This window comes from Callospermophilus lateralis, chromosome 11 (assembly GCF_048772815.1).
Source record: "Callospermophilus lateralis isolate mCalLat2 chromosome 11, mCalLat2.hap1, whole genome shotgun sequence".
Classification (NCBI taxonomy): domain Eukaryota; kingdom Metazoa; phylum Chordata; class Mammalia; order Rodentia; family Sciuridae; genus Callospermophilus; species Callospermophilus lateralis.
In genome coordinates, this window is record NC_135315.1 from 62,315,743 (window position 1) to 62,343,638 (window position 27,896).

At 46.9% G+C, this 27,896-nt stretch overlaps 1 protein-coding gene across 1 annotated transcript; it reads right to left on the reverse strand.

The window, feature by feature from the left end:
• Window positions 1-1,714: 1,714 nt before the first annotated feature.
• On the reverse strand, window positions 1,715-27,635 carry Alkbh5 (alkB homolog 5, RNA demethylase). Its single transcript, XM_076870027.1, has 4 exons — window positions 25,926-27,635; window positions 17,179-17,259; window positions 4,271-4,426; window positions 1,715-3,420 (listed from the first exon to the last, which is right to left on the reverse strand). The coding sequence occupies exons 1-4, from the start codon at window positions 26,693-26,695 to the stop codon at window positions 3,243-3,245; spliced, it is 1,185 nt and encodes a 394-aa protein (XP_076726142.1). The 5' UTR covers window positions 26,696-27,635; the 3' UTR covers window positions 1,715-3,242.
• Between the last annotated feature and the right edge of the window lie 261 nt (window positions 27,636-27,896).

Below are 27,896 nucleotides of genomic sequence, written 5' to 3' on the forward strand. Positions count from 1 at the left end.
TCCCACTAGAGCCTCTTTAAGTCAAGTCAAGGTGTGGTCAGGGCTCAAGGACAAGTGATTCTGGATTTATGACCTCCAAAAGTGAGAATAAATTGGTTCTTGTAAGCCACCAAATTTGTGATAGTTTTGGCAGCCATAAAAAAACAAACACAAGCAGATAAGCTGCATCTTCCTCATATTGTGGTTGAATTATAAGCATAGGCAGATGATTAACACCAGAATTCAGCAAAAGAGCTTAAAAACTTTTGTGAAACAACTGGCTATATGGAATTTACAACAAAATACTATGTATTTACAATTTATGTGCTACACTTCTGTTTATGATACCCTTACATATGTATGTGACATTATGTCCCAGGTCTGTCATATGTCCAACACTGTGCTCAGCACAGTTGAGTCAATATTTCTGCATAACATGACCTTGGGTCAGTCCTTGACCGCCTTGAATCTGTTTCCCTCTCCTCACAAAAGGGTTAGAGGAATGGGATGGGTCCTACGTGGACAGGGCTGATGTCCCTGCTGTTGGAAAAATTATGTGAGACCAGGCTGCGGGTAAGGACTGAGGGAGGCTAAGCACCTTGCCTGGTGCCCCAGGAGGTGGAGAGAACTGGATTCAGGGTCAGCTGTTGGGCTCAGGGTAACTGCTCAGGAAGATCACCTCACAGATGGAGCCCACAGGGCTACCATGTAGGTAGTGACTAAAGCCAGAGAGGCAGTGGGAACTCTGGTGGTCAGAACCCCTTACGTTCCTCAGTCTTGCAGAGGGAAGGGCTTCTTTTCCTAGGGGTGGGGAAAGCTCTGACTGAGGCCCCGATCCCGTTAGGGGCTTAGGCATGGGTAGGGAAAAACCACTCTTGCCACATGCAGTCTGGATGACTGGTAGGTCACTTCTCTCTGGGTTCCCATATATCCTCTCCAGGGCACCCAGGATCCTGTGTCCAGCTCAGTGCTGCCCCTGCAGGTCCATCTGGCCAGGACCACACAGAGGCCCTGGTCCCAATTTTCAGACCAAACCCTGGCCAGCCACTTGGACCGTCTATAGACTCTCTTCTAAATGGGCAGTTACGTGGCTTGTCCAGGTTCCCACAGCAGGAATTTGGCCAAGCAGACTGGCTCTGAGCGCTGAACAGTGTGATATAGACTCCAGACTGAAGCTCTTGGCCAGGTCCTGGGAGTTAGGTCAGGGATTCAGATGGACTAAAGCCTCTGGGAACAGCCTTAACCCACCAAAAAAATACCTCCTTCATGTCTGTATCCTATGTACTCCCATACTCTGAGAGCAACTGAAAGCAGAGACCAGGAGAGTTTTGCTCACTGTTGGGGTTCTAGTGAGGACTTGTCTGGTGTAGTGGGAACTCAGTCTTTACTGAGCAAGAGCACTTTCATATCCTCTACAAAAGCCAGCTTCTCCCTGCCTTGGTTCAGGCTGTTTCCCCCTCACTGGCATGTAGTCCTTCCACTACCACATGCAGAGAGAAGGTGCGGCCCCTGCATACCTACACCCCATAGTTATGAAGGCCATCCTCCTTGGAGTAGGCAGAGGACAGACAAGGCCACCTACAGCCTTCAGGAGATCTGGTGTCAACATGGCTGTCTCCTCTGGGGCTCTGATGGGCCATAAGCTCCACTTCCCCAACCTCTGTTTAAAGTTAAGAAAATAAAGAGATTAAGGAGGCACCAAAGGCAAGCTTTCTCTTACGACAGCATCAGACAATTGTTTCAAAATATATTAGATTTGGTTTTTATTGTAGAGCACACATATCAGGGCAAAGTGCTGCACACACAACTACAAATCATTTTTTTGGGAAAAAAGCTGTAAAAAAAATAAAACTGCAACTGCTTTAGTTACGCAGTCCTGACTTGAGGAATCCACGCTGGCGAAGGAGTTCTGGCCCCTGAGAGGGGCTTCTTGATGGTGGCTGCCCACATTTCTGAGGCCCCAGGCCTGGACCTCTATACATAAAGCCCCCTGGAGTTGTGGTGGCCCAGTTGCCAAAAGGGCCTCTGCTTTTGGCAGGCCCAGGCCCTGGCCTGGCTGGCAAGAAGACATTCCTAATGAATTTAGATCAGCAAAACCTTGCAGCCTTCCAGAATCTGAGTGGGTAGAAAGCGCCAAAGACTTCACTTTTTTTTTTTCTTCCTTTTATTATTGTTTTTTTTTTTTTTTTTTTTTTTTTAAGAAGGCTTCCCCAGCTCCCATGCCCCTGAAGCAGAGAAGGCACCAACCCAGTCTGCAGGCCTGAGCTCTGGCCTTGGATGCACACTGTAGGTGAATAGAGGGAGTGGGCACCTTCCTAGAGGGATGACATGGAGAGGAGGCCCAGGGTGGCCAATGGAGGAGAAAGGAAAGCCAAGAGACCAAAGGAAAAATAAAAACTCAAAAAAGAAAACAAAAACCCTACCACACACCACAATGATTTCCCATACCCCAAATGCTAGACTTGGAAGGACACCAGTCCCTCTAGCTAGAAACAATTCCTAAAACTGACCCAACATGGCAAGTCTAACTTTCCATATAACCCCACGCAAATGCTTGAAAGGAGCAACCCAACAAAGAGGCAGGCATACTCTTGGCAAGAGACCTCAGGACCACTGTACTAGCCTCTGAGAAAAGTGTGGAGGAAACCTGGAGGGCTCGGCAATAGCCTTAGGGTGACAGGGGCTGGCAATGTTTGAGCTCTGCCCCCAGCCAACCTGAACCACTCTGCTGAGGGAGGAAGAAAGGGTGTTTACAGGAGCTTCCAGAGCCTGGACAGCAAGTGAGGGGTGGAGCAGCAGCCCCCCCACAGAGCTGGAAAGGCTCTAAGAGACCTCAACCAAGTGTGGACATCAGTGGAGGAAAAGGGTGGGCAAGAGACTGAACTTTGTTCAGAGCACTGCAAAGATTTATATTTAAAGCAAAAATGAGAATTTCTTAACCATAACATTTTGTTGCTTTTAAATAAACCTAGCCTAACTCAGCCCCACTTGAAGATAACTGCCCCCGACACACACCTCTACTGGCTACTCCAGCGTGAGTCTCTGTCCCCTACAGACACTAACAACCTTTCATCCAGGAGGAAAGCCAAGTACATGAAAACCCAAGTCTTGGCCAATTCTGTTTTTCAGCCTTAACGGGCAACAAACCAAGGGAAAAAATATATATATATATGATCAAAAACAAAAAATGAAACCCTCAAAACAAAAGGAGGGGCAGCTACATGAGGATCAGCCAGAGTTCCCAGGAGGGCGGTGGACAGGCCTCAGTGCCTCCGCATCTTCACCTTTCGGGCGGGGCTGCCTGTCGCCTCTGAGCAGTCCTCTGAGGACTCATAGGACTTGCGCCAGTAGTTCTCAGAGCTAAAGCTGCCCCTCCGCCGGTGGGTGGGCATCAGCACTGAGCGCCGGTTCTCTTCCTTGTCCATCTCCAGGATCCGCGGCCTGCAAAGAAAAGAGGGAGGGCTATTATCTGAGAGGCTAGCAGGACGGGGGTCTGGCCTCATCACCTCTGTGCCTGGTTCTCTGTTCTTAGGTTGGGGCCCTCCAATTCAGTGGTTCTCAGTGAAGGGTATTTCTCACAGAATCACTGGTACTGGTGGTTCCTGGTCATTAAGTATCAGTGGTCACACTTCATCTTTGGGCTATCTCCCAGTCACCCTGTGTGATCTGCTGGGCAGGAGGAAGCCTTCCCTACTCTGGTCTCTAGAGCCTGTATGGTCCTGCTGTCCACTCTACTTCCCAACTCTTCCTGCTGCCTGTCCCTACAATACCACCTTCTCTGTTCACCAGTTCCTTAACCCACCAAGATCTTTTCTGCCTCACAGCATTAGCCCACACAGTTGTTCTTGCCTAGAATGCCCTTCCTACATAGCTCTCCCATTCTGGTCTTATCTTAAACAGTATCCCATCAGAAACCCTAACTCTTCTCAAATAGATCCTTGGTTCACTTCTACATGCCAAAATTCCCTGCTAACACCTAAATATAAACCCACAAGGGTGTGTGTCCAGGTGGGACTGAACAATGAGGTCATAGGAAGAACATAACATACTTGCATTTGTCAGAGTCTCTGCCCAATCCCTTCCCTCTGAGGGTATAGGCAGCTGGCCAGGAGTTAGGCAGAAATACTACCCATGCTACTCTCCTAGAGAAACCAGACATATGGCTTTGAAAGGTCGGGCAATCTCAGGCTCCTAACCAGCCTACCCACCCGAGGCTTCTCCACCATCATAGCCTAGAGCTAGTTCATGGGGTTGCTTTACTGGCCTTTGTTGAGGATCCTAGGCTGAGTACCTGTGGGCAGCGTCAGGGTCTGCCTTGCGGTGAGACCGCTTGGGTTTCAGAGGGGGGTCCCTGTTGTTTCCTGAAAGGCGATCTGAAGCATAGCTGGGTGGTAATGCAGAGCTGCTCAGGGACTTTGTTTCCAATCGGGGTGCATCTAATCTCGTCCTGCAAAGGAAACACACATGTCACGACTGGGTCTCTGATGAGGGCACATGCCTAATCTGTCCAGTTCTTTCTCTTGCCAGGCCAAGTGGAGACCAGCTAGGCCTGTCTATAAGCCAGCAGTCTCTGCTCTGTGATTTAGTATCTTCATGGTCCAACTAAGGACTGGTGTAGCTGACCTCCAACTGACCAACCTCAAGTTCAGGCCTAGGAGAAAAAGAATGGGAACACTCCTGTTTGGAGACTTCCAATGACAGGGAACTGTTGTCCCAGAGGTTAAACCCTAGAGCTCTTTCTCAACTGCACAAAGCAACTCTACCTCTCTCCATTTGGACCCAGAAGTGTTCAAGATGCATCCATTCTACCTGCTAAAAGACTGAGATCCACTGGTGGGCACCACACACTCCAACAAGGTGCCTTCATCCCTGCCTGAAATACTACTACAGAAAGGATCTCTGCTCTAGGCCTGTGGAGGGGCTGGAGGGAAATGGAACCAGACTTAACTTTCTCACTGTAGCGACAGGGACACAGGCTGAGTGGCAAAGCTAAGGTGAGGGGGAGCCCAGGCCCATTTTATGATCATGAGTTTGGTTTTAGTGCTACCACAGCCACCTGGCAGCTTCTGCTCATCCCAGGATGCTAACCAAATAGAAAACAGAAGGCAGTGTTCCCAACCAGCACTGAGTATAAGTCTCAAGGAACACACTACCTAGTAAAGGCAAAATATGCAAGTACAGATGAAAAAGAGTAGGCATGGAAGAGCTGGGCAGAGATATGCTCAGGGCAGTGATCTGAGTCCTTTTATAAAGCCAGACCAGGAGGAAGCTGGCCTAGGAAACCTCCAAGAAGTCCCAAGGCTTCTTATGTGATTCAGAAGGTTGGAAAGTTAAGCAGACTGGAACAAGGGGTAGAAAAGGGGCCCCAGGTAGCCGAGGTGAGACTTAAGCCTAACAGGAGCCATTCTGAACCTGGGAAGGGATCGCTCTCCTGAGGTTGGCAGAGGTGGCTCCTACCCCCCAGCTGGGAACCAACATTCTGATGCTCTCAGGCCCAAACTGATGGTCAGGTAGAAAGGTAGGCAGGGCAGCTACCTTTGTCCTTGGATTTCACTTCACAGAACGAGAGGACAGAGGGGTCCAGCTCAATGGCTGGCATACCAGTCTTAGCCTCCACTCTGGGAGGCTCCAGGCTCAGGGAACCAGGACCTAGTCCAAGAAAAAAGAAGACCCCTTTTTGGTACTGCCCCTCAGAGTTCAGGTTAGTTATCCTTTGAGCCTTAGTTTCTCCACCTGAGCACAGGAAGGAGAAACAGGACTGCCTTTAAGTCTCTGTTCAGTTCTGAGGGCCTAGGAATTAGACAAGTAGCCTGGCTTCCTTCAAGGCTAGGTTCTTTGGGGAGTAGTGGTAGAATCACCTGAGCCCCAAGGCCCTTGCAGACCCCATACCCCTAAGCTAAGTGGTCCAGACTGTAGAGATCAGATGTGACACGAGCCACAAAGTTTGTGTTGGAGGGCTCCAAGAATCTACAGCCTTAGAAGAAAGTGCCTCCTCTGACCATACAAGTGATAAGGAGCCTGTGTTCAGGGTGAGAAGGCCCCAGGGAGCTCCCAAAGCCCCCACAACACTCTAACGGAGCAGTCTGAAGTTACTTCCTCAGGGGAATGTGTATGGCAAGAGCCGCCACCAAGATGAGAGCCTGTGCTCAGCTTGACCCAGGATATTCTGTGAAGTATCCTGCCACAAACTGAGGCCTGGCATGGGCCCCAGGCCTCCTGAGCTTCCTTCTTGGGGCAGCTTGTCTGGGCAGGCAAGGTGAGGGTGATGAACTCTTCCCATGGGTCTAGGACTGCTAGAGAGGCTGGGAAGAAAGGTAAGAGTCTGGACAGAGAAACCAGGAGCACCAGCTACTCCCTCTGCTTTCCTGGCTGCCTAAAAGAGGAGAATGCATTGTCCCCCAATTCTCCACAATGGGACAGCCTTACTGCCATTATGAGATAGCTCCAAAGAAGGGATAATCAGAGTCAACCTTACCAAAAACCCATCCTTCTTTTTTTTTTTTTGGATACCAGGGATTGAACCCAGAGGCAATCAGCCACTGATCCACATCCCCAGCCCTATTTTGTATTTTATTTAGAGACAGGGTCTGAGTTACCTAATGCCTCACAGTTACTGAGGCTGGCTTTGAACTCCCGTCCTCCTATCTCAGCCTCCCCAGCTGCTGGGATTATAGGCAAGCGCCACCATGCCCAGCAGAAACACAGCCTTCTATATTCACTTCACTATAGGGATAGTTGAGCTGAGACCCAAAGGGCTCTGGCACATATACTAGGAATATTACAAGATATCTCCTAACAGCTGCAGAAGCTCCTGTCCTTCCCCCACTTAGGAAATGCCATCAAGCTGTAAGAAACCAGACCAGAGCTAGATCTCGAGCCCATTATAAGAAGTCTGAAGCAGCTTAACCTCAGAACATGCCCCTCATAAAAGGCAACCTACTCCTTTGAAGCAGGCAAGTCCCTTGGGATTTAACAGAGCGCCACGAAATTTGGAATCACAAGGTACTGCAAATTTTGAGCAAAAAAGTTTGAGTATAAAGTCTGGACTTGGACCTCCTCAATGTGTGGCAATAGGAATAAAGACCTGCTTTACAGATCTGATTCAGGTATGTGAGGTGAGGGTCAGCTTGCTGACCACTACATCTGAAGGGATCACTGCAGCATCAAGAGTGCATCAGCATGTGAGCTGAGGGGAAGAGAAAGATAAATTCTGTCCCAGGTGCTCCCCTCTTCCTTTAGCACTCATGTAAACCCCCATAGAAGCTACTGGGAGTGAGAAACAATGCTAAATCAGAGCAGGTCACTGTCCTAAGTCACATAGCTACTACCTCACAATAACCTCCAAAGCACAGGTGGGCTCTTCTACTGCAACAGAGCCATGTGGGGACAGTGCCATCATTTCTGGGAGATGGGTATCATCATGCACCCAGACTACAATGACCCTGGTGGAAGGGTGGCTCCGTGGCTCAATAATGACTATTTTTCCCAACTTCTGGCTCTACTTTTACTAGGAAACCTGGCTTTCCAATGAGACGAGGAAGTGCAAAAGGTCTGTTTAGAAACCTGACCCCTACATAGGACCAAGTTCCAGCACCTTTAAGCATCAGACCCGACAAAGTCCAGCACCTTCATGTCTCCTGTAGTAGTCCCCACCCATTTTCTACTAACTTCCCTCCAAGATCATACTTCTGATTACTACCCATTTATCAGTTGTGCTCTCTCCATAGAGCACTACTGATATATGCAGTGGTTTGCCATGGTCAGAAGAGCCTAAAAACATATGAGGGGTTATCACCTAAAAAGGGGACTCCAAACATATGGTCCAGGGCTCACAGTAAACATCTCCAATATAAAGGCCTGCAACAGGAGACTCTCCAAATCATTCAGTCTGGTTATCACAATAGCATACCACACATACACAACCCCCTCAAGACCCCAGAAGCCAGGAGGGCTCCATGGGTGCCAGCCACATAATAGGACCAGCATCAAAGGTACCTAGAAATCCCCCCAGCTCAAGTCTGGTAAGGTATCCGTTTTCCTCCAAGACCCCAGGAGTCCAGAAATCAAGTCTGCTCTTCCCACCCGTGCCACTCAACTCCATGTCTCTGGGTTCCCTCCACTCCACGTGCCTCTGCTCAAACTATATACCTTCACTCAGCACATCCTTTCTCATGCCTTACCGTCATGATCAGAAGGGAGGTTTAGTGGGGAAGGAGGTAGAAGTCCATCTAGCATTTGTAAATTTAGCACTGAGAAATAGGGCTTAGGTAAGAACACATCTGGAGAGAAAGTAGCTAAGCCAGGCGTCTAAGCTCATCAGCCTGTAGTTGCCTCTATATTCCCCTGCATGTTACAGACATGGGCAGGAGACCAAAATGGGCAAGGTATATATATCTGGATACACACTGGTCCAGGAAACAACTGTGAGCTAAACTTTGCCACAGAATATAAGAGTCATGGAGAGAAGCAATATCATTCCCTGAAGGTGGCAGAGGTCTCTGTGGGGAAAATGCCTCAGACTTAGCCAGGTTCAGGGAAACCAACAGCTGGCCACTCCTCCACATTCTGCTGAGGGACAAGCTTAGAGTACACCCTCCATACCCACTCTCTGCTCACCCACACCCCAGCCTCACATTCTGGCTGCTCTGCTTTGGTTATGTTGGGGTGTCTTCTCCTGACCCCTTGAATTCTTTGGCTCCAGTGGTCAAATAAGCCATTGAGTTCAGCCTCCTACAGTCTATCACATGTGAATTGCTCTCCCCACAGCTCATGTGCTTTAATGGCCTCCCAGTGCCCTTCATATTTCTCCACGTGCATGCAGTCTTTTCTTACATCGTATGAAGGCCTCCACCCCAACCACCACTCTGCTCCAGAGTAATGGAGTGTCTCAGAGTTACTGGACTACAAGTCTTTGAGAAGCAACTCTGTTTTGTTTTGTTTTGTTTTTTTCCTGGTGGGGCTGGAACCCCCAACCTCATGCATGCTAGGCAAGTGCTCTACCACTGAGCCACATCTCCTGTTCAAAGAACATCTTTTCTGACTGAACTACCTTTGCCCTTGAACACCTGTTCTTGGCCCTTCAACCACCTACAGGCATGCTCCTCTGGAAAGCCTTGACTAGTCTCTGGTGAGCAGTTCAATATCTGCCTTCTCCCCAAGACAAAAGATAAAAGCCCACACTAATCATACTCCTAGCACTAGTGATCTGAAGCTGCTTTTTCCAGCTTCAGATCACTCTGAGCTGAGTCCTATTTGACCAAAAGCAAAGAAGAAAACTATTTACATTGTCTTGAGCCACTTTACTTGGTTAATGGGAAAGTGCCAACCTTGTAAAAACAAAGTTTTTTGTTTTTATTTTTGTGGCACTGGGAACCAAACCCAAGAATATTCTACCTCTAACCTTCATTCCCAACCGTTTTAAAATCTTTTTTTTTTTTTTTTTTTTTTGCAGTACTGGGAACAGAACCCAGGGGCACTCTTAACACAGACCTGTACCCCTAGTCCTTTATTATAGGCAAATGCAACATAGTGTTAGGGCCTCCTAAAGATCACGTAGAAGATCCTGAGAGCCCACAAGTCATCTCCTGAGAATCAGACAGTGATCAAAAACCTTCCATCTTCACTCCTGCATCTGAACTACTCCCCTTTATTTCCTACTTCCCTGCCTTCTAGCCTCTGAGCTTGTTTCTGCCTAGCCAGAAGTTTCTAGCTTAGGAGACAGATCTTACCAAGCCTGCCCTGACCCTCCCTTGACTGATGTGCTGTAACTTTTTGCCCATTTTGTTTATGGTGGGTTCCATAGGGAATACATTGTTTTCTACCAGTGCTCTGTTTTGTGTTATAATAGCACTGTAAATGTAAGAACAACCAAGAGCACATTAAGTTTCCAAGGAAGCAATAAAGTTTCCTGTGGTGCCTAATTCAGGCAACTTGTGTACAATAGACACCTGATATTTCCAAGTCCAAAATCCTTGTTCAAAGATCATTTCAAGGAGCTCACTTCCTGTCTGATCCATTTCTAAATACAGTTCACACCTCTTACTCTCAGGATTAATGTATGGATCTTGGCAGCTAGCAAAATCCTCCAGGAGGAACACCCAAGTCATGCCAGGGAATCATGGAAACATTGGGACACCCTCTGGTCCCCCCCAAACTGCTTCACCCCAGAAGTTGATAAGCCTCTTGGCCATCTAGCCCATGCTTTAAAACTTTAACCACAGTAACAAAAAGGCCAGGTCCAGTTTACCTACTGATGGTACCAATGATTACACCAAGGAAAGATGCATGTTAGGCAGCTTGTCCTAGGTGAACTGGGAGACAGGAACATTCAGGGATGTTGACAGATACTAAAGATCTCAAGGAGCTGAACAGCCTGTAGTTGCTACCTCACCCTACTCTCTGTAGATTCCCCTAGATACTTAAAACACTCTCAGTCAGCTATTCACTGAGAAGAGGCAAGAAAATGCTTCAACATTTGAGCTCCAGTTTATTAAATTCAAAGCATCTATACTTTGATGAGACACTGGGAAAGAAGGGCAGGACCTGTGATGCTCCAATGTGCAAAACACCAAGGGAATAAAAGACCTAACACCATTAGATCCAGGTTACAGATCTCAACTCAGCTATTTACTGAATGTGAAACATCATAACACTAAACTGCAGGCTACAGATGTCACTCCTGGAGAAGCTCTCAAAAGGTCACTTTCAGCCTCCCAGAGAGATGATCCAGGACCTCCATGTCAAAGGAGCAACATTTTGTTTGACCAGAAAGCACTCAGTAGCCACCCATATGACTCCTTCTATGAGGCCCTTAGAAAGACCTTGCCAGCTATGACCTGAGCTGGTGTCAGGGTCCCCAGACCCTCCCTCAGCAGTCTTTATTTTTTGCAGGGGCAGGGAGGCCATGGGGGACAGAGCTGCAGGTGATGGAACCCAGGGCCTCACACATGCTAAGCATGCACTCTACCACTCTACAGAGCTATATGCCCATCACAACCTGTGCAATTTTTACCTGAACTTAGGAGAAGGCAGGACTGGCTCTCCACTCTCTGCCTATCAGAAGCCAGGCTCAATGCACACTCTAGCCACAGGAACATGACCTCCCCAGAAGATGTCAAATCAGCCAGGTACCTCCAGACTACCTTGTGATGATTTCTGGGCAGTGCCTGGATGCCCAAGTGAAATATTCTCCTTTTCAACTTGTCACAGCTGTCCTTTTCCTGCAGCTACTCTGGAGCTGCTTCTCTCCACTTGAATCATTCTTCTCATACTGAAGGATTCCTCCTCTGGGCTGGGCCACATGCTAGGAACCAGATGAACAGGGATCTCCCTGCTCCCACAGAAAATGAATTTGGAAATTCACCATGCCAAATATATGAGCTGACAGTCTAAACAGTTTATGCTGAGAGGACTACAGTTGTATGTATGATGCTTCCTGCATGTCAACAACTGACCCTTGAAGGATGGTTAGGTTAATCAACTTTCATCGTCTCCATGTTGGTCATTTGGGGAGGTGGGTATGGATCAGAAGATGAATATATTAGATCAGAAGGCATTGCCAACGGAAGCCACAATGCCACAGAACCCAGGAACAAGTCTATGGACTGTCCTGGGAGTTGCAAGTATCAATTCCCCTGAAACTAAGCTACATGCTTAGATTTTATTCTACAAGCAACAGAGACACCTGTACCTCTCCTTCGGCCTCTTGGTTGGTTCTCTATAGTTGGGCATTTCCACAGCTCAACTGCCTGGGAAAGCTGGGGATATCCTCCCACTTGTCTCCACCCTCTTCTCACCAAAGCCCAGTCCCTAGATAACTCTTTGGCCTACTCAAGTCAAAAAGTCAAAGAACCTCAGTCACTCACAACAGCCATTCCTAATGTCAGACCACTTTGCCCAGCTGGCAAAGAGTTTCCAGGGGAGCTGATTAATAGTGCAGACCCTTAGCTGTGCTGAGAAGCATTTGACTCAGCTGTCCTAGCCAGCCAGATTTGGAAGCCACGATTCAAGAAGAAGGAAGTATCTGGAAGACTGACAAGATGCTCCAAAGATTTACCCAGGAGTCAGGTGCGGTGGTACATGCCTGTAATTCCAGCAACTCGGGAGGATGAGGCAGGAGGATTTCAAGTTCATAGACAGCCTCAGCAACTTAACAAGGCCCTAAGCAACTCAGCAAGAAAAAAAAAAAAAAAAAAATTCCCAGGAAAAGCTATTATGAGAGGTTGGGAGGGAACACCTGGGGGTTACTGCTCTGATTCTACATAACCCCAGGAGTTCCCTTCCAGGTCCATGGCCTGGGCAGGCCACCCATCCCTGCTGCAGGTAAAGCCTGAGAATGACAGAGAAGCTAAAAAGAAGGTGCTCTCTGGATTCTGGTTTGGTTCTTGATTTTGGTTTGTGCTGGGAACCACAGGAAAATAAAATAGAAAGGTAATTTAAAAAACACTTTATTTGGGCTGTGGTTATGGCTCAGTAACAGAGTGCTTGCCTCACACATGTGAGGTACTGGATTCAATCCTCAGCACCACATAAAAAATAAACAAAATAAAGATATTAGGGGCTGGGGATGTGGCTCAAGTGGTAGCGTGCTCGCCTGGCATGCGTGCAGCCTGGGTTCGATCCTCAGCACCACATACAATAAAGATGTTGTGTCTGCCAAAAACTAAAATAAATAAATAAATAAATATTAAAATTCTAAAAAAAAAAAAAAGATTAAAAAAAATCTCTGGCTGGGGATGTGGCTCAAGTGGTAGCGCGCTCGCCTGGCATGCGTGCGGCCCGGGTTTGATCCTCAACACCACATACAAACAAAGATGTTGTGTCCGCCGAAAACTAAAAAATAAATATTAAAAATTCTCTCTCTCTCTCTCCCTCTCTCACTCTCTCTTTTAAAAAAAAAAAAAAATCTCTGATCAATTTTGGGATTATTCTTAAGCTAGAGAAGAGAGGTTGCCAACCACCAAGTTAACCCAAGTGTCTGAAGTTTCCAAAGGTGCTTCTGCCTACACCACAGAATTATCCCACCCACCTAGGTCTGGGTCATATCCACACTACTGACAATAATACAGAAGTCAAAGTTTCAGCTTGACAAAGTGACAGAGCCATGCTGATGACTCCTTTATCACCTTATTCTGGAGTTCTGCAACCAAAAGACAGAATATCAAAGTTATTGACTGAAGTTAAAAAGATGGCAAACTCTTGGGCTAGGGTCATGGCTTAGTGGTAGAACATTTGCCTAGCACGTGTGAGGCACTGGGTTCGATCCTCAACACCATATAAAAATAAAAACAAAGGTGTTGTGTCCCTCTACAACTTAGAAAAAGATGGCAAACTCTTATAATCCGCGCAACTTGGGGCTGAGCACAAGCTTAAATCTGCCTCAGCAACTTAGGGAGACCCTAGATGTAGCACCCCTGGGCTCAGTAAGACAAACCATCAGTTTCCAGCAGCCAAAGCTGGAACAACTGAACATAAATACCCTATGCTGATGTAAACAAATGGATTAAAAAAAAAAAAATGTGTGTGTGGGGGTGTTGGAATATAGTCAGATCTCCTATACAGAAGAAATACAAATAACTCATGTGGCTACTTCTCTCCTGCCTCAAGAAAGTAAGGCTAAATCCACACTTTTGGGATTTTTGTTTTGTTTTTTGGTTCTGAGAATGAACCCACAGTCTAGCACATGCTAGGCAAGTGTTCTACCACTGAGCCACACTTTTAGCCCTTTTGTTTGTTGGTACTGGGAACTGAACCCAGGGGCACTTTATCACTAAGCTACATCCCCAACCCTTTTTGAGAAAGGGTCTCACTAAGTTGCTTAGAACCTTGCTAAATAGCTAAGGCTGGCCTCAAACTTGAGATCCTCCTGTTTCAGTCTCCCAAGCTGCTATGATTATACGTATGCACCATCACACCCAGCATCTTGTTTTTAAGAGATCAATCTAGCTATGTTGCCCACGTTGGCCTTGAATTCCTGAATTCAAGTGATGGGTCCTCCTGGGCTGGAAAACTTGTGCACATCACAGTGCCTGGCCTCACTACTTCATGTAGACTGTATATGGACGGAGGAGAAGCAGTAATTTTTATAGTTGAAAAACTGAGGGCTGGGGATGTGGCTCAAGCAGTAGCGCGCTCGCCTGGCATGCGTGCGGCCCGGGTTCGATCCTTAGCATCACATACAAACAAAGATGTTGTGTCTGCCGAAAACTAAAAAATAAATATTAAAATTCTCCAAAAAAGAAAAAGAAAAACTGACAAACATTGCAGATGACTAGATGTTCAAGATCAACAGTGCCAAATTATTTTAACAGAATATACCCTTAGCATATGGTAAAACTAGCACTTTATTTCTGTGGTCTTCCTCCCAGAAAACATAACCCTAGGCCAACCTTAAAAATGTGTGTGTGTCAATTCACAATAGCAAGACTGTGGAACCAACCTAGATGCCCTTCAATAGACGAGTGGATAAAAAAAATGTGGCATTTATACACAATGGAGTATTACTCTGCATTAAGAAATGACAAAAATCATAGAATTTGGAGGGAAATGGATGGCATTAGAGCAGATTATGCTAAGTGAAGCTAGCCAATCCCTTAAAAACAAATGCCAAATGTCTTCTTTGATATAAGGAGAGTAACTAAGAACAGAGTAGGGACGAAGAGCATGAGAAGAAGATTAACATTAAACAGGGATGAGAGGTGGGAGGGAAAGGGAGAGAGAAGGGAAATTGCATGTAAATGGAAGGAGACCCTCAGAGGTATACAAAATTACATACAAGAGGAAGTGAGGGGAAAGGAGGAAAAATATAAGGGGGAGAAATGAATTACAGTAGAGGGGGTAGAGAGAGAAGAGGGGAGGGGAGGGGGGAGGGGGGATAGTAGAGGATAGGAAAGGCAGCAGAATACAACAGACACCAGAATGGCAATATGTAAATCAATGGTTGTGCAACTGATGTGATTCTGCAATCTGTATATGGGGTAAAAATGGGAGCTCATATCCCACTTGAATCAAAGTGTGAAATATGATATATCAAGAACTATGTAATGTTTTGAACAACCTACAATAAAAATTAATTAAAAAAAAAATGTGTGTGTGTGTGGGGGGGGGGAGACAAATACCAATTGAGGGATATTCTATAAAATGTTTTGGTTTAATCAATCAATGTCATCAAAAATAAGGCCTCAATCAGGCCGGGCGTGATGGCGCACGCCTGTAATCCCAGTGGCTTGGAAGGCTGAGACTAGGGGAATCATGAGTTCAAAGCCAGCCTCAGCAATGGCAAGGCACTAAGAAACTCAGTGAGACCTTGTCTCTAAATAAAATACAAAATAGGGCTGGGAATGTGGCCGAGTGCCCCCAGGTTCAGTCCCCAGTACCCCACCATCCACCAAAAAAAAAAAAAAAAAAATCAGACACAATGGCACAAGCCTATAATCCCAGCTACTAGGGAAGCTGAGGATTCCAAGTTCGAGGCCAGCCTCAGCAACTTGGTGAGACCCTAAATAAAAAATAAAAACGGCTGGAGATGCAGTTGAGTGGTAGAGTGCCTCTGGGCTCAATACCCAGTACCAAAAAAAGAATAAGACAAGTCTGAGAAAAGATCACAACCAAGAAGAGCTTAAGGTGATATGATAAATGTAATGTGGAAAATATCTTAGAACAGGGGGAAAAAAAAATAGGGGGAAAAATAAGAAAAATCACTTGTTTATTTTCTTTTTCATGGTGCTGATGAGAGAATCCAGGCCCTTGCACATGCTTAAGCAAACGATCTACTACTAAGCTACATCCCAACCACTAATGGTTTCTTGATAATAACAAATGTACCAAACAAATGTACTAAGGAGCTTGGTTTGTGGCTCAGGCGCTTGCCTAGTATATGTGAGGCATTAGGTTCAATCCTCAGCACCACATAAAATAAAGGTATTGTGTCTAACTAAAACAAATACACACACACACACACTTTTGGTGGTGCTGGGGATTGAACCCCAGGGCCTTGTGCATACAAGGCAAGCACTCTACCAACTGAGCTAAGTCCCCAGCACCAAAACAAAAATATTTTTTAAAAATAGAAGAAATAAAATACAGGGTACTAAAAAACTGTGTACAACCACAATTTTCTATAAATCTAAAACTGTTCTAAAAAAATAAAGTTTATTTAAATTTTGAAGAAAAAAGTTGGCAGGCTTTCCACCTCATGAACAAACCCAAGTCTACATAGTGATCTTGCTCTGCTCACCGACTTTTATGGGAGTCTGGGCAATCCCTGATCCTCTCTGGAACTCCATTCAAAAGAAGGCTTGTCTTTCTCTGATCCAATGTTTATGTGGCTGTGGCTGCAGACAAATCTGTCTGCTCACCACAAGGACCCAAAAAAAAAAAAAAAAAGCACTATAGCCAGACTTGGTGGTGCACACCTGTAATTACACTCGGTAGGGAGGCTAAGGCAGGAGGATCTCAAGTTTGATGCCATCCTCAACAGCTTAGTGAGACAGACCCTCAGAACTTAGGAAGATTCTGCCAAAAAAAAAAAAAAAAAAAAAAAGGGCTGGGGAACATAGCTCAGTGGTCAGTGCCCCTGGGTTCATTACCCAGTATGAAAAATGACAACAACAACCAAAAAAACCCTGGAGAGGCCAGGTTTACTGACTTTAATCAGTACATCCATCCCTGAATCCTCTTAACAGAGTGGAGATAGCTACAGCTATGAGCCAGTTGAATACTGCATTCGAACCTTACATTGTCTCCTTACTCCCTTACATTGTCTCCTTACTCCTCCCAGAGTGAAAACCCAGACGTTTTTTAAGCAAGCTTCTAAAGTACAGTCCTAAAAATAATTACAGAGCACACATGTGACAAATCAGAACCAAAGAGGTGAGAGGAGGAGGTTGGGAGTGGGGTGGGGTGGGGTTTGGAAAAGTGTTCCCCAAATTTTGTCTCAATATTGTGCCCATAAATACTGGGCAGCATGTGATTTTTGTTCAGTCCTAAAGTCCAAACAAAGAACTTCATTTTCTGATGAAAAAGCAAAACAGCTTTATCCTCACAGAATGCAAATAAAAAGTAAGAGATCATAACAGCTTTCTGCCCTCCCAGATTTCTCTGTTCCATGCTACTGGTGTAAGGATTTCTCAGGAAATCCAGACCTACATCTCCAGACAGGCCTACAGGTGGCGCAGAAGACACCAAACATAGGGAACTTACTTCCTGAGGATGATGACCGCTCGGCGCTCCTTGATGTCCTGAGGCCTTATGCAGTGAGTGATTTCGTCAGCAGCATATCCACTGGAAAGAAACATAGAATAAGGTACCATGAAAAGTGGAAAACCAAAACACCTGGGAGACCAGAATACAGCTCATGTATTATGGCTGCCCCCTGCCTGTTATTTGCAAGGTTCAAGGATCTACATATGTGGAAGGGAAATACCACATTCCAGGAAGCTTTTGCTGAAAAATTACTTAAGGAAAAACCTGACTTGAGGCAAAGGACACCCATTGGCCTCTTAAGAGAGGCCAGGCAGGACTCTCCCGGCACAGGCGAGGAACTTTTTTTTTTTTTAAAGAGCCCATAAGGCTGGAGATGTAGCTCAGTGGTAGAATGTTTGCTTGGCCATGTATGAAGTCCTGGTTTCATTCCCAGCTCTCCAAAACTAAAATAAGTAAAGAACCTTCAAGAGAATGCACCTTTAGAGGCTCTGAAGAACTAGAGTGACTCAGGGAAGACCTCGATGAGGACACAAAGAGCTATCCCTTCCTTATTCTTCCTCCCTTTCCCTCACCCCACAGCACAATGAAGGAAGCCAACACAGCTGCTGACACACTGAGTCACCAGGGAGAACTAGGACTGCCACATTCCAAAAGAGAATTTGTCTACTTGGAAAAAAGCTTTCAAAAGCCTCCTTTGGGGGGATCCACAATTTTGAAGACAGCTGTGTTTGGGATATTTTAAGAATTTCCATCACACTCAAATTTCTATTTATTTTCAACAAGTTATAAGATTTTTAAAACTGCTTACAGACCAATGAATGTGGGTAGATGACTGTCTTCTTTTCAGTTAGCATTTTTTCCCCTCTGAAATTTTAGCAACTCCAATTCCTAAGCCCCTCATATGCTCTCACGGGGAGCATAGCAGCCAAGAGACACCCCAAACCCAAGTCTTCCAATGAGCTGTGGCAGATCTACCTAGACAAACACTCGCCCAACCACAGGCCTGGTGGGAAGTTTTGCAGTCTCAGCTTCCCCACCTGCTCAGGGAATTTCTGGCTGCCCTGGACCACAAACCTTCCTCAGGGTTGATCAGCTCCTTCTCAAGGGCAGCAATACAGACACAAGCTTAACTGTCAGAAATGTCATAGGCTTGGGAAGGATTCCTTGAAGTGACCAGGCTGGCCCAACTATGGATAAGAATTGGATGCAAGAACCAGTAAAAATAAAGTCAGGTTGATTCAGGCTCTGCCCCCTACAAAGTATACCTCTTATCTGTACATCTGATTTGAGACAGTGCTGGTGGCAGAAGAAAATTCATTTGGAAAAAAGTTTTTTAAATGTTTTTTTTTTATACCTTCATTTTTTAAAAAAATGTGATGCTGAGGATTGAACCCAGTGCCTCACGCATGCTAGAACCACAGCCACTAGAAAATATTGATTATTTTCAAAAAACGTTAGTATGTTAAAGAATTACTTCAGAAAAAGAACCTGAAGACTTTAACTAGAGCACTGATCAAAGAACCCTTTCTCAATAACTATTAATATGTCAGTCCACTGTTAAGAAGTGCCTCATCCAAAATTGTGGAATCCCCCAAAGGTGTTAGGGAGTTGAAAGGACATGGGTTCAAATCAGAACTTTGTCATCTACTACCTACTTAGTTAAGTTACATACTGAATCTAAATCTATTTCTTAATCTGTAGTAAGGAGAACAGTAGGTTCTTAGGCATTCATTGTTAAGCTTTATAACTTAGGTATTCATTGTCATTATAAAAAACTACAAAATTGTACATACTTTCAGCACTGGGGATTGAACCCAGAGGCATTTTACCACTGAGCTACATTTTATATATTTTGAAATGGGAATCTAACTAAATTGCCTAGGCTGGCCTCAAATGAGTAGCTGGGATTACTAGCATGCACTACCACCTGGTAAGACTAAAAAATTTTAAGAAGCAGCCATCACCTTTTCCCTTCCAGGCAGAAGCACAGGGTTCTAGGTTCTAGGTATCTAGGCTGATACCTCTGGGAGGGGGTGGTGAGAGGCCACACATTCAGGGTTTTGAGAATTAAGTTCCTAGGGCCTTACCATTTGCTAATCATTGCCCAAGAGTCCTGGGGGAGGGGGGGGGCAGAGCCTTGGGGTCAGCATCTGCCAAGAAGATATGAGCTGGGATCACCTTGCAGGGATCTCTCTATAGGGAGAGACCTCCTAGGCCCTATTCCAGGGATAGGAGTTAAAGTCTCATCCCACATTTTTATCACTCTCACAGTGGTGAGATCTGGGTTGTAAGATAGTTCCATATAATCTACACATAGCACTTCTCAGGAGTCCATAGGTACATTTCTAAGGCTTAAATCTGCAGTGCTAGCTATAAGCAATGTTCCCTGCTGTTAACAAGTTCTATTAATCTGTTTGACTTGGACTACAGACATGACTTAGAGCTCTAGCTTCTAATCTCTAACAAGGAACCACTACTCTTAATGTAATTCTGGAGCAAATCCAGATGTTTGACAAAGCTTGATTGCCTCCATGCTTCCAGGCCCCTCCTCTAAAGGCCTCTAGAACAAACAATAAGCTATGCCAGGCTCTTGCCCTGAGCCCCGGCCTCAGAACTAATGTGCTAATACAGGTCCCCTTGGCATGGACCCCACCTGGAGGGCTCATTAGCACTGGTCTTCTAGAACTTCCTGGCAGCTGTTGACAGTCCACTGACCATTCTTCAAAGTATTGGGCTCGAGTGGGAACTCAAAGTTCTCACCAAAAGAAGCTCTCCTGGCCAAACTTCAGCAGCAAGTGCCCAGCAGAGACCACAAGAGTATAATTTACTGCTAGAAACCTACTCGCTACAAGAGAAAATGTTTGAAAGTCCCAGTCTGCCAGCTTGAAACTTAATATGCCATGGATCCAGCCCTAACCTTGGCATGAAGAAAAGTTCCAGTGCCTCCTGCTCCTTTGTTTTCACAGGGAAATGAGAGGAGGAAATACCTTGTGCAGTCCAGCTTGCTTACTCCCTCCCCTAACTGGGCCCAGACCCCAGCAGCAATTAGTATGCAAGAAGTATCAAGAGTAATAAGGCCTAGCTAGGTGTGGTGGCACATCCCCATATACCCCCCAGCAATCTGAGGCAGAGGCAAGAGGATCCAAGTTCAAGGTCATCCTCTGCAACTCAGTGAGACCTTCAGCAAAACTTTAAAAAAAAAAAAAAAAAAAAAAGCTGTGGATATAGCTCAATGGAAAGCACCCCTTGATTCAATCCTTTGTATCCAAAACACAAAAGGGTAACAGGATCTATCTCTGTCACCTACTAGACCTTAGAGTGATTCTTAAGAAAGGTGACACATCTACCTTCTTTGGGAAGCTTTCCCTGCAAAACCTCAACCACACCCTCCTAGGACTTTTTACTACATTTGGCCTATGGAGATTGGGTCTTCCCTACAAGACAGAGCCTTCTAAGGCCTTATTCAACTCTGTACACAATGGACCAAAAATGAAATGCATACTAAGCCAAACTTTTCCTACCACTTTTGGAGTCTCAGTTCCTATATCTGTAAAATAGAAATGAGATGCAAGAATGAGGAATCTAAAAATCTATAATTAACTATGCAGACCTCTGGCAACAGCTTTGGAGATCAAGTTGTTAAGGCACATTTCCAAGATGCCCACCATACCCTGTCTACTCCATGCCCTCTCAGCCTACACCAGAACAGATTAGAGATAGAGGGACTGGCCAAGATCACAGAGTCTAGAGACAGTCTCCCTCTGGCTGGGGCTACCTATCTTAGACAGCCCCACCACTGATAGGCTCACAAGACTGAGAAGCTTAGGTTTCTGGAGGAGAGCAAGTAGGAAACCTGGACACAGAAGCAGAACTGTGAGCTCAGACTCAAGTTATTTACCAGATCTGAGTGTCCAGGAAGACACATGGCTTAACTTTCAGATAAGTCTGGGGACTTTTTGAATCCAGAGGGAAAAAGGTCAACCTGCTGTTTCCCAATTTGATAGGATCTGAACACAGAAGGCAGCTCATCTCCTGAGACACCTTTAGTTAAACTTCAAGTAATCAGCAGTGGGGACAGAAAAGTCAATCTTCTTTGGTGACTCTGGCATCACTGGCTCCACTTTGCAAAAGAAAACTGAGGCTCACAAAGGTTAAGTCATTTACCGGAAGTCAAACAGCTAAAGTGATAGTTTTGGAATTGCCATCAAGTTTGCCAAAAAATTTTGCTTTTGTTTTTGTTTGAAGCAGTGGTGGGGGGAGAGTTTAGGTAGCAAGCATAGAAAGAAAAAGGCCCATCTGTGTTTCCTGCTAATAACGTCTAGTCTGTCCTGGGGTCCTTGCTGGCATCACCAAAGGACATGCCCCGGAGAAGTCTGCAAAGATAAGCCCGTGTCCCCCAGAGAGCCAGCACAGTATCTCAGTAAAGGCTATATGCCAAGTGCCAGTCCAAAATTGCCAGCCAGCCCTAAACAAATTTTTTTTCCCAGCCCTAAAATTTGTATGGCCTATTTATTCTCTGCTTGGTCTAGGCTTCAACATTAGCTTCCTCCCCTTTGCTGCCCTCTGCCTGTGTGTGTGTATATGTGTGTAACAACTGGGGATGGGACCCAGGGTGTTGCACATGCTAGGCAAAAGAAATCTACCACTGAAATGCATCCCCAGACCTTTTTTTCTTTTTTTTTTTTTGAGACAGGTTTCACAACATTGCCCAGGCTGGCCTCAAAACTGCAATTGCAATTGCCTATCTCAGCCTGGGATGATATGTGTAAGTCACCATATATACCAATACTCCCTGCCTTCTCATCAGGTCCAGCAGCTGCAAGGACAGCCAATCTCAATGGCCAGGAGTCCACCCTGAGAACATACAGCCCTGACCTCATCTTGCAGTTTCTCCCACTCCCATGGCAACAGAAGATTCCACATGAGATGTGGCCCAGGACCTATCTGCCCTACTTTCCCAACTATTTTAAGCCAGAAAGCTAAATTTTGCTTTCAACCAGCAGAACAAGATTAGCTCTTAGCCCAAAATGGACTGGGGTGCTCACTCTACCCAATATCAACTGTTAAGTACAGGAGGCAAAGGCTGAGCTCAACAGTCCACCCCTGGCTGAGCAAAACAAGTCATTTCCAGACCCATGGCCATGGCCTGGGTCTCTGGGCATGAAGCCACCACACATAGATCATGCTGCTGTGAATAAAGGTAGAAGCATGTAAGCAATTAGTCTTGAGGTTATTATTCTAATTAATCCAATTGGACCTATTTTAATCTGCCCCATTCACCTTAGAGGAATAGGCAACAGAATACAGGATGAGTTATTTATTTAGATAAGAGAATAAAAAGGATGGCCACCCAGACCCCACCAAGGAGGACACAAAAACAAAACAAAAAAACAATGGCCAGTTGGGTTTAGAAAGGAGCATAATAAAACACTTCCAAGAAGGGTCTGAGGTCTTCCTTTAAGTGCCCAGGTTTAAACACTGCTGAGTCAATGTTTGCCACACCAACATCCACATTGAACACTATTAAATATAAAAACTTCATTCCTGCCACGTTGTCTTGGACAATTACAAACACCATTGCAAATGACAACCGAAGTCTCAAGTGACAAATGCTTCAATCCCTCTGCATATGCAGAACACCTGTTTTTCAGACCCTTCCTTCTGATCTTCAGCTTTACTGCATATCACTGCCTGGATTGAGACTCCTACCAGGAAGTGAGAGAAAGCACCACCTCTCTTACTAGCTTACATGCAAGATTTGATGAGGGCACTATAAACAGGCAGGTGTTCATCCATCTGCACATTAAGTAAGCCGAGTTTTAAATGAGTGGGTGGTAGATAATTTAAATTAGTGGGAACATCCAAAATTTTAGGGCAGTGGCTTTCAACTGGAGATGAGTCTACTCCCCAACTCTCACCCTTAGGGAATTTGGTGGTATCTGAAGACATTTTTGGTAGTCATAAAAAGTGCTCTGGCGGGGCTGAAGTTATAGCTCAGCAGTACAGCACTTGCCTCGCACATGTGAGGCACCAGGTTCGATCCTCAGCACCACATGAATAAAGACAATATTTTTTTTTTTTTAATACACACACACACACATATAAAGTGCTACTGGCATCTAGCACAAGGAGGCCAGGTACACTGTAAATTTCTACAATATGTTGACAGCCCTCACAACAAATCAGCAAAGCTGGGCATAGTGGTGCTTGCCTATAATCCCAGGAACTGAGGAGGCTGAGGTAGGAGGATCTCTTGCTGGAGACAAGACTGGGCAAGTATGTGATATCTTGTCTCAGGGAAAAAAAAGGGGGGCAGGTGAGGGTCCTGGGGGACCCCTGAATTCAATCCCCAGGGCCACTACCAAAAATAAAGAATTAACAAGCCCTGAATAGCAACAGTAGCACTATTAAGAGGTTCACCAAGAGGCTGAGCTTCACTAAGGCATCAGCTACCAGTCTCTAATGAATTACATCTGCCTCACAGCAGCACCTACCCCTCCCCTTACCTATGGTCACACCCTGCTACTGCTGCCAAACCTTCTGCTGTTGTATGCTTCCCCAACCCTGTTTTGCGTGGCTAATTTGTAGTCCCAAAACTTCACGAGTCTCAAAAACTTCCAAGTTGCAGCTTACTTCCCCCCCAAAACTTCCAACACTATGGAGCTTATAATAAGATGACCCTTCGGCACACTCCTGCAATTACCTGCCTGGGCTGTGACTATCACCTAGTCTGAGGTGTTCACTGAGTTTGAACTACATGAAAGTTATGAGTCATGTTTCAGGATCCACCAAATCCCTAGCCCCTTCCTCACCAAGAAAGCAGAAGCTCATTAAATTGTGGTATATGAAAGTAAGCATCCATTCAAGTGTCCAAACTGTGCCAAAATCTGTACTTAACACCAAATCACCACATTTAATTCTAAAAGGCTTCACAAGTTGGCATCATCCCCACTTTGTGGATAAGAAAGCCAGGTCTGAGCCCGCCCACAAGATCCCAAAGCAAATGAGGAGAGTTGGATTCAAAGCCTAGGGCAGTACTTTTCAGGACGTGGCTGGCCCTCCCACACTAACTCTACAGCTAAGTCTGAATCCAGGAAGGGTTGGAAGAGACTGGAAAAGCTTTAAAACTTTACTAAAGAAAAGATGGAATTTTCCTGATGATGCAATCTGGTTGCGGATCACTAACAGACCTGCATATTAAGAATTTAAAACTTCAAAAAAAAAAAAAAATCCCTAAAATTTCTACTCCTCAATCCAGGAGTGTGCATTTGTTTGGGGGTTAAGTATCTCAAAGTCACAAAATGCCTTGGATCTCCTCATTAAGCAGTCAATTACTGATGGGCCTCCTGAAAACAACCCTAATGGTCTATGACTATGTAGAAAATTAATATCTCATTAAGAGACCAAGTAGTCTTTGTATGAGCTCTTTTAGCACTGAGAGCTCTTCCCAGAAATTGGAGCCCCAACCTGCCTTCTATAACAAGCCCCCAGGGAGGACCTAACCCTGGAAATCCCATCTTAAAAGGCATCCATCTGGAAACACCACCCAGACCTGAGATGCTCAGAAGTCCAAAAGACAAGGAAACATCTGACAGCTAAGTGGTTCTCTAGGATCCAAAGTACCGCTTATGTTACCAATGCCTTCCCAGATTTTCCCATCAGGAGGTGCTGGGCATCTCAAAACTCTGGTGCCATCCTCAACCAAAGGAGGCTCAGCTGTTCAAATGAAATGACAGATGACCTGCTCTTTTGATATTAAGTGGGCTCCTGGGACCCTGCTTCTCCCCCATAACTGTGGCCTATGGCGTCAACTGCACTTCAAAGGTTAAGCTGCTCACAACAAAATCCTAGTTTGTCCTGATCCTGTACCTGGTGGTAGTCAAGCTATAGACTAGAACTCCTAAGAGGTTTTGAAGATTATTGAAGTACATTACTAGATTTACCTTTTCCAGGATTGGAAGGAGGTAGCTTCCAAATAATTTTCACTTCACATAGACAATAAAAGTGTTCTGGTAGACAATTTTCCCTGGGGCCAGGAAACCAAGTCAATTTTCAGTTTGTGAAATCTACTGCTCACAAACTATAAGGCCAAATACCTGGTCAAGAGCCCAGGTGTACTTTATAAGGTCCCAGTAACTGGCAGCACGTTCTTAACAAAGGACCAATGGGCTTATCCATAACTAAGAGGAAAGAATTAAGAGTGTGGTGTATTTTATTTCTGGCCCAACCACTGAATTATTCGACTCCAGGGAAGTCATTCCCCCTCTTGGGAATGGAGAAACTGTCAATTAAATACTCTCAGGGGCCCTCTGCCTGTATTTTTCTGTTAAGGAATCCACTAATTTTTTTTCCTTTAAGAAAACCAAGAACAACAGAGCAGGAATGACTTCGATAGTAAGTTCAACTTTTTTTTTGTTAGACACTGCTTTGGAAATGGAGATATGCTTAAAATCTCATAAGGAAAACAGAGTCCTAATATCTTAGCCTTCTGGAAAGACATTTTGGACTAATTCTCAGTTAAGCCTGTGGTCACGTGAAAGCTAGCTACAGGTGTAGAATTCATTGGTTCCAGAGCCCTGTTTGCTTGCTACACAAACCCCTTCCTCTACTCCCTACAACCTACAAAATGAAGGATGCGTGAGAACCGTTTAAAGGACGGGCTCCTATTGGCCGCTGCTTTCTGAACCCGGGTGGGTAGTTAAGGCAGCGGGTGCAAGGCCGCCCCCTCCTCCCAGGTGGGTTACCTGAGCACAGTCACGCTCCCCCTGCGCACTGGCAGGGAAAGCACAGGTTCTGACACCCGGATAGGCTTGAACTGGAACTTGCAGCCGAAGCACAGCGCGGAGTCGCTAAAGAAGGACACGGATACGATGGGGCGCTCAAAGATGTGGATAGGGTCCACGTGAGACACGATGCAGCCGCCGGGCTGGTAGTCGTTGATGACGGCGCTGTTGACGAACCCCTCGGGGATGACGCGGTGCTCCACCAGCTTCTGTATCACCAGCTGGTGCACCCACTCGGGGATCTCGTCCACGTCGCCCGGCGGATACAGGCGCTCCTGACCCGGCCCACGCTTCTGCAGCTGGGCGCCGTACGTGTATCCCTCGCCGAAGAAGTACTTGTTGCGCAGCGGGGCCCGGTCCACCGTGTGCTCGTTGTATAGGCCCTTCTCGGCGCGGGACACCACCTCATCGATGCGGGCCTCAATCTTGGCGCACTCATCCTGGCTGAAAAGGCGCATCTGGCGGATGCCGCTCTTCACCTTGCGCGCCTCCTCCTCCTTCTGCAGCTGCTGCTCCTCGTAGTCGCTGCGCTCCGGGTCAGAATCCTCTTGATATTTGCGCTTGGTCCCGGACATTGGGTAAGGCTCGGCGGCGGCGGCCGCCGCAGCCGCGGCGGCTACAGCGGCGGCGGCTGCGGCCGCGGCTTCCCGGCTGCCCGCCTTATAGTTGTCCCGGGACGTCATGGACTTGAGCTTCTCACGCAGGTCTGTATAGCCGCTGGCGGCCGCCATGGCCCCCGCGACGCTACTCTAGGGTCCTCCGGGGCGGGCGGGGTGGCCAGGCATGGCTCTTGCGGGACGCGTCCCGGTGCCCCTGGAAGGAATGGGGTCCTCAGTGCCGGACCCCCATGCGTTGTCTCAGAACCCAGCGGGGGGCGTCTAAGGACCAGGAGCCGGGTCGGAACTCAGTAGCGGCAAGTCATGCAGCGGTGGCGACAACGGGGCTTCCTCCTCCTCCACCTTCTCCACGTCCCGGGGGGCAGGGGCGCCAGAAGCGCCTCATGCCGCGGAGGGCAGCCGCGTAGGCTCGGCCGGACTCCCAGCCAGACCCTCAGACGCCCGGCCCGGCCCGCACTTTAAAGCTCTCCTCACGACGTCACGGGCCGCCCGCCCGACGTCCGCAAGCGCCGCTCCTTAGCGGGCTTCTCGGCGCGCACGCGCAGTATTGCCGGCCACCGCGGCTCCTCGCGCTAGGGGCATGCGCGTGCGTGCGGGCCCGGTCGGCGGAGGTGCTGGCGCAAGCGCACACAGGGGCCGCTCGTCGTCCGCCGCCCCTCCCCCACTCTCTGAAGGGCTTCGAGAGAGCACTCTCAAACAGCGACCTTCCTCCACGCCGCGCCGCCTCCCAGACCCACGGGCTCCCTCAGCTGGGGTGCGCTCACGCTGTCAACACTGTTGCTATGCCGCGTCATGGCATTGTCCGAATGTCCGTAGAGGCCTCAATCCCCAGCGCGCAATCACCGGAGAACCGCCACAACCTACACCGCCCCGTTACCGCCCCCTTTGGCGCTTCCACTTTTTTAATTGGGCCGCCGGCCACGCGCCGGGCGGGCCCAGACTGGAGTTTTCACTAGTCGGTTGGTAATCATGCCTGTCAATCAGGGAGTCTCCTTGGCTACTGCGTCCATCTCTTAATTAGCTGCGAGGAGGGCGGCGAGGACCCCTAAAGGGGCGAATGGATGGCTAAATAAGTGCCTGAATGGAGACCTCACCGGAGCAAAGCTCTCAGGACCCCTAAGGAACTTCTGAAACAGGCGGCCGCTTCCCAAACTGCAGGACCGAGAACCTTGGGCTCCAGCTCTGAACCCAGACGGCCACGGCCGTAGAAGCTCGACGCGCATTGTCGAGGGCACCTCCCCCACCGCGGGCGCCGCTGCCCGGAGTGGACGTTCCCCGAGTCACGTCCCGGTGGGGCGAGTGCATGCGCGGCGGG